At 34.4% G+C, this 7267-nt stretch overlaps 1 protein-coding gene across 2 annotated transcripts; it reads left to right on the top strand.

The window, feature by feature from the left end:
- The first annotated feature begins 217 nt into the window (after window positions 1-217).
- LOC142549286 (centromere protein C-like) lies at window positions 218-7028 on the top strand. 2 transcript variants are annotated; one of them, XM_075658146.1, is made up of 13 exons: window positions 218-491; window positions 998-1209; window positions 1308-1393; window positions 1480-1582; window positions 1705-1883; window positions 2032-2745; window positions 3444-3529; window positions 3918-3999; window positions 4080-4187; window positions 5576-5661; window positions 6025-6112; window positions 6195-6302; window positions 6769-7028. In XM_075658146.1, exons 1-13 carry the CDS (start codon window positions 336-338, stop codon window positions 6894-6896), a joined length of 2136 nt encoding a protein of 711 aa, XP_075514261.1. In that variant the 5' UTR covers window positions 218-335; the 3' UTR covers window positions 6897-7028. The 2 variants fall into 2 exon arrangements, with proteins under 2 accessions (XP_075514261.1, XP_075514260.1); XM_075658145.1 differs by having other exon boundaries at window positions 3444-3541.
- The last annotated feature ends 239 nt before the right edge of the window (window positions 7029-7267 follow it).

The raw sequence follows: 7267 nt of genomic DNA, 5'->3' as shown, positions 1-7267 counted from the left end.
TTGTAATATTATATGAATGATTATTTTCAAAATACCCATTTTTTCGTCGGTTTTGTTTTATACAATTTTACACGTGTAAAACACATGTTTTTTCTTAGTATCAATAAAAAATACATAAAATTAAATATTTTTGATCATTTAATGCTGTAAACATATTTCAAAATTCTTGATATATGTATATTTTTAATTGTATTTTTGACGAACACTTGGCATTATCCCATCAATTCACAGAGCTACAAATTTTATGTTAATTTAAACATCAAATACACGGTCAATTTGAAATTCGAAATAGCATCAAGCCATCTCCTTCTTCCCGCTCAGATAATCCAGCGTTAATGGCCGGCGGGCCTCCGATCTCCGGTTTGGTTGACCCGCTGAGTGAACTCAACGGACCGTTGCTTTTCCCCCGCGCGATTAGGGCATCACTCGGCGATTCAGTGCCTATCGACTTCGAGGACTTAGATTCTATCAATGAGTTTATGAAATCTCGGGTACTGTTAATTTTTTGTATGATTTAGTTTATGCATTCTTTTGACTAGCTTTATTGGGAGAGAAAAATGTCAATGTTATTCGGTTATTTGAAGTCAGCAAAAAATGCTTGCTTATTTTTTTTGTTCGGTGTGAGAAGTTTATGCTTTTGAATAATGATGCTAGCTTACGCAGATTGATTATTTGACTAATTTTCTGTGCAAAATTCTTTGCATTTTCGGTCTGTATAGATAAGATGTGAAATGCAGAAATCGTTTACTTGCATTTTGATTTTCTTCTTCTCCTCCGGGGGTTCGATTCCACCGTATTACTAACTATTGTGGTGCGAATGACTGTGGTTTGGAGTAGAAATGGACAGAAATGATGAAAACAAGACTACACTGAATTTGGCATAAATTTGTGACTTCCACCTTGCTGAAAGTTGGTTTAGTTAGCTCATGATTTTTTCAAGTGTTTTATTCGCAAAAAGGAAATAAAATATTGGTGCCATGCTCTATATTTATATCAGGGCTTAAGAAGTCCTGAAAAGCTCATGATTGAGGCAAAGAGCATTGTGGACGGCAGAACAGCAAATTTGGGCTCCAATATAGTGAGCTTTACTAAAAACGTAAACCTAAATGATGGTGTTTTTAAAAAGGGTAAGGACATACCTCGAGAGAGAAGGCAAGGTCTTGGCCTTGCTCGAAAACGAGCACCATTTACTTTGAAGACAAGTCTCAGGTGAAGATTGCAATTTATGAGTTTTAATAACTTAAGTTCTAAGAGTCTCATTTGATTTGCATGTGATTGACTAAATGGTAATTTCTCTACATTAACAGTCAGCCTGTGAGCCTGGAACCATCTTTGGACATTGATAAGCTCCAAGACCCAGATGAATTTTTTGATGCATACGAGAGGCTTGAAAGTAATTTTTAAAATGCTATTTCTCTAATAATTGCCATGTGTCAAGCATTTGGTTGGAAATCATGACATCATTATAAATCATTTCAGAGGCGAAAAAAGAAATACAAAAACAGTTGGGTAACAGTATGGACAATGTAAATGAGTTCAAACCCTCAACGAAGCCACGCCTTCGTCGACGAGGAATCTTGGGGTATGCGTCGATTTTGGTACTCATCTTGATTGAGATGTGTTTCATCATTGATTGACTATCTTAAGGAGATTTTTTACTTCAATGTTTACAATTGCATGATCTGGCAAATGATTCCGCGACAGGAAGTCTTATCACTACAGGCATCGCTACCCATCAGTGTCTTTTGAAAATGATATGTTAATGTCCTCCAAAGAAGTAGTTGAGCAGCATGTGTCAAGTGTACCTAGAGACGAACCAGCAGAAAAGTTAATCACCCTCGATTCTAAACTAAATATCGATTCAGAGGAAATTGAATCAGTTGGTAAGCAGATTTTATTGTAAACTCTTTCTTAATGTGGAAAAACTTGATTGTTTTTCAGTTGCCACTGAAATGTTGCATCATTTAGTGATTTTGTGTACCCACATGCTTATTATTCACATATGATTGCATGCTCAATTTGGTTTAACAGCATCAATGAGGAAGAAAGAGATTGAAGAGAACAGTTTGTTGGATGATTTGTTGTCATGTGATCTTGAAGATTTAGATGGAGGTGGGGCCTTGAATCTCTTGCAGGAGCGATTGAATATCAAACCTCTGGATCTAGAGAGCCTTTCGATACCTGAACTTCCTGATTTTCAAAGGACCGATAAATTTTCTTCCAGAGAGAGTGTGCAGAAGCCTCACAAGACTTCATTTGTCATAGACAACGTGCTGAAAAATATCAATGGGAAACAATCAATAGATCATGAACACACAGCAGCAGACCTAGTCAATCAAGTAGCTTCACCTACACCTCCGAGAAGTCCATTTGCATCTCTGTCTTTTCTGAAGAGAATATTACAATCTAATCCCCTGAGAGATGCATTTTCTCCTCTAAATCTGGATCTTTCTGCACGCCGAACAGCTCATCCCGTTGAGTCTATCAACATTCTAGGTGAGCAGGTCAATGCTACGACTGTTTCAAGGATTTCCAGTGAGATGGAGTCAAATGTAGGAGTTGAAGTTACAGAACCCCCAGATTCTAATATGGATCCACGGAAAGTGCTAGGATGCTCCGATAATCTTCCACACCAGTTCATAGACGAGAATTCAATCATGGAAAGTGAAAAAGCTGGAAGTGGACCGGTTGAAGTACCAGAGTACAACGTTGAGGAAACCATTAATGTAGAGCAATTGGATGATAGTAAGAATTCCTTCAGCATTGTTATTTTCCTTATTTCATTATCTCTTTGTGGATACAAGTTAACTAAGTGGAGATGTCAATGTGCATAGTACATGATGTTGTCAGTTGAACTAGGCATATGCAAATTATTCTGAATCAGACCAGTCTTCAAATGAACTGCTTGCAATTCAATGAATTCTTTCGAACTCAACGCTGAAGTGTTCTAGCACTCAGCCGTTCATTTTTGTGGACTTTCTTGGTGCTTGTTTTCTAGTTTTTCTGTATACTGAAGATTTTTTTTTGATGACTTAATTTTACCGAACATTTCCATGTATTTAAGCACAAGACGGCGAAAAAGCCTCTCTAGAACATAGTGAAGCAACAATGATTTTGAAGATTCAAATAACCATCTCCAGGCTTGTGTTTATTGAGAAAACCTGGTTTAACGCATCCCTTTTGATTTCTTTTCCCTTTTTTCATGTTGAACTTTCTGCATTTAGTTGCAGATTTTAAAATAAGAATGAAGGGACTGGTTAATAATGATGAAACATTTTGTTTACGAAACTGTGACATGTGATATCAGTTGGCTGCAAACGTTAAATGGAGGGAAATACTCTTTTTATAGTTATGAGTAGAGATAATTCATATTTATAAAACTATTGACCTTTCTGGGAAAAAGTTATTTCTAGCCTTTTTTTTTATCTTCTGTTTTCTGACAGCCCAATCAAATCCTTCTGTACTGGAAGATGAAGGTACAGATGCTTCAGCCAAGAAACACTACTTTGATATAGAACAACAGCCCAAGGTCATCCACTTGGTTTGTTATTTTATTCTTATTACTTGTATGTGCTTTTAGGTAGATTCAACTGAATTGTTAAAACAAATATTTTTATTTCTTTATATCTTTTTAATTTTTATTTTATTTTTGTTTTAATGCCTGTTCCAACTTTCTCTCATATGAATAAATACTGCATCGATGCTGTTATATGTGTGGATCAAAAGTGGAATTTCTATTCTTTATTAATCATATGAACCGTATCTGCTGAGGGGGTATACTCTTTCTTAATTTTACAAGAACGTAATACCAAGTTTTTTCTATGCATTGATTACTGAAGGTTGATGTCTGAACTAAAAGTTCTATATTTATTTTGAAATTCTACTACTTGGTGTTATACGTGCTATTAAAATTACAGGTACGTCAAATGAAATTTCTAAAGAGAAAAAGTGAAACAGATGATGAACTTATTCGAAAGAAAGTGAGAAAAACTCTGGCAGGTGTTTATACATTCAGATATTAGAAAACATACTTGTAAGCTCGTTATTGTTTGCTTCTTATATTGTATATGTTGATGCAGAGTCTGGTACACCACTTGAAACTGAATTACAGAGTAAAAAAAGAACTAAGATGAGACCATTGGAGTACGGGAAAGGTGAAAAAAACCTATCTGGACATTTGAATGATGGTGAGTATCAAGTGCTTTTTCAGATGCCTACTTATGCACACAATATGCTTTGTTTTGACTCGTGACTTTAGTTTGGTTGCATGATCACACACATTCGTTTAAATAAAATTTGTCAAAATCACATTTAGTTTAAACTTAAATAAATATAAATATTGACAGTTTCTCAACTTTGCACAATATAAATCATCTTTTCTATCAAGAAATGTAATGTAGTTAGTAGTAGACATGCTTGGATATTTAGGTTTATATTTTTTGAATATTGAATAAGGTATTACAGTTAATAATTTGAGGTGGTTAATAATATAATTAATAATATAAGACTAATTAGGCAGTGTGTATGGTAAGAGGGGCGAAGAATGCAATCAAGAATTTGATGGTTTAAGTGGAATCTATTACTGTTAGAGATTCAAAGTGGAAACTACCCATCGTTGCTATTTTACTAAATAATCCCATAATTGTAGGAAAAGATGGCACCAAATGTCGTATAACCATTCTAACACTATATGCTTTTGGAATACTGTGGAGCAACAGGGGCTTTGAAACGTTCATAAATTTGAGTCTTTGACTTTTGCCCACTCCAAAGTTAATGGTTCATTTTATTCATCCATTCGTGACGGTGATCTATGGCTGTTTGTTGTATGAATATATGGTTTTGAACTTCGTTTTAGATCTAAAGTTATGTTATATGGCAAGTGATGTATTTATGGCTGTTCATCACTTATTGTTAGAAATATCTAAAGGGGCATAAAAGAGTTTATAACATTAGCATCTTTAATGTACTCTATCGCTTGTATCACCAATTCATTTTTCTACTTTATTATGCTCTCTTTTGAAGCTTTAGGAGCCTCTTCATTTTGCATGCGTAATCTTTACTTTGACCTCCTATAGGTTTGTGTCTGCTGAAGACAGCCTATGCTAAGAGTGTTTGTTTTTTCTATTTCCATTTCTAATGTCAAATTCTGCCTCTATTTGGATGTTATGAAATAAAATGAAGAGCCTTGCTAAAAATGATGGCAACATACACTGAACTAATTATCTATCTATCTATCTAAACTGTTTAAGGTGTGGGTATTTTTTGAGTGCTTGGTGCCAGAAATGGAAGACAGTAGTTTGTTTTTAAAAGTTTATTGTAATGGACTGAATAATTATTTATTATTATGAGGAGGTATAAAAACATGTATTTGGTACAAATCTTTCCTAAAAGACTCCTAAAATTCAGAAACAATCAAAGATCAAATCTTCCTAATCTACATCAACATTTTACAAATTATATCCCACTAATCTCTGATTTTACCTGATTTTCCTACTGTTTTTATGCATAGAACTTCACTTTTTTTTGGCGGTGGACAAAGGTTATATTATCTTCTTTATATTTCCTTTTCTGGCAGATCAATCAAATCTTTCTGCATGTGAAGATGATGCAACTCGTGCTCCATCTAGGGACCGACAATTCGAGGCTGAAGAACAGCTTAAGGTCATCCATGTTTGTCATATTTCTAATTGTTTCTGGTTTGTGCTTTTATACTGATTCAAAAGATCATCTGTTTGTCGTACTGAATTTAGTTTGCATATTTACATCTACATCGTTTACAAGTTAGCGGCCTCAAAACATAGAAACGTTATTATTTTTCATCTTTTTTTATTTCTCGTTTTATTTGTTTTATAATCTGTTATATATTTTGTTACAGTGGCAATGGCAACACTCTATTATAGGCCTTTTGTATTAGAACTTTAATTATCATTGCATAATGCTAACTGTTATTTTTGGTACAAACCATTGACACTAAAGACCTTTCAACTCTATGTACTTGGTTTTATCTGTATATTAAAATTCTAGGTACACCAAACCAAGTTACGGAGGCGAAAAAGAGAAACTGATGATGAACGTCCTAGAAAATTACATCCACTGAGAAAAAGTCTTGCAGGTGTTTAAGGTTTCATCTATTGGAAGTATGCTTGTGTGGTCATTATTTTTTGACTCTAATATTGTTTATACCGATGCTACAGAGTCCGGTACATCATTTGAAAATGGAGTTCGAAGAAGCAAAAGATATAAGATGAGACCTCTGGAGTACTGGAAAGGAGAAAGATTTTTATATGGATGGATGAATGGGAGTGAGCACTACATACTCTTTAAAATGCTTACGCATGCAAATAATTATTCCTTATTTGTATTTGTAACCATCAATTTTCACAAAAATAGTTATAGTGAAAATTCCCTATGGATATAAATTTGGTTTAATTTATACTGGAATCTTTCCTTTTTATTTCATCAAGGGACCGAGGAACTTGAGAATGAATCTGGTATTCAGTAGAGTACCAAAATGCTTCACGAAATTGTTAGTAGCGCGTGGTCTGAAGCAGAGAAACCTCTCATTATCTTCCCACTTTAATTGGATAAATATGTTCTTCGACACCTATAGCGTATACAGATGCATGCTTTGGGCCCATGTTTATGTAAATTGTTTGTTTCAAAACCATAGCCTGGAACTGACATAATCTTTGAACTTTGTTATCAAAATATTGTGCTGTTCTGACCTATCAGGTGACATTTTCTGATGCGACTTATTTCCCGTCACAGGCAAGAAGTTATTAGGAGTGAAATATATTTCTCCAGGAAAAAACGACAGAAACTTGAAGGTGAAGCCACTTATCTTGTCTAATTCTTCAGAGTATGAGGATCTTCTTGAGTTAGCTGCCCGATATTGAATCTACTTACCATCTAAGTTGGTTTCATGCTTCACATCTTGTTTCCCCGGATGTCTTGTCTTACTTTTTTATGAAAAAATATGAATCAAAAGAATCGATTACCTAAATTTATGAAATTTCAGTTTGTTAGCGTGTCCTTTTCTTGGAGAAAATGCACAATGTCAACCATAATGCTACCAGCTTTAAGATTGAACAAGTACATGGGCTATATATGTATGCTATGATAAACTTGGATTCTTGATCAAGTTTATTGCGAATGTTGAATTTAAAGTGGTTCTCATCCGGTGTTTATATCAGTTCGATTTGAATGGTTTCGGTTTCTTGGGTATAAAAAGCATATGATCTATTATTTCACTGGAGAAGTGTATGTG

Source organism: Primulina tabacum, chromosome 6 (genome assembly GCF_025594145.1).
Source record: "Primulina tabacum isolate GXHZ01 chromosome 6, ASM2559414v2, whole genome shotgun sequence".
NCBI classification, from domain to species: domain Eukaryota; kingdom Viridiplantae; phylum Streptophyta; class Magnoliopsida; order Lamiales; family Gesneriaceae; genus Primulina; species Primulina tabacum.
This window is presented reverse-complemented; position numbering and strand designations above follow the sequence as displayed.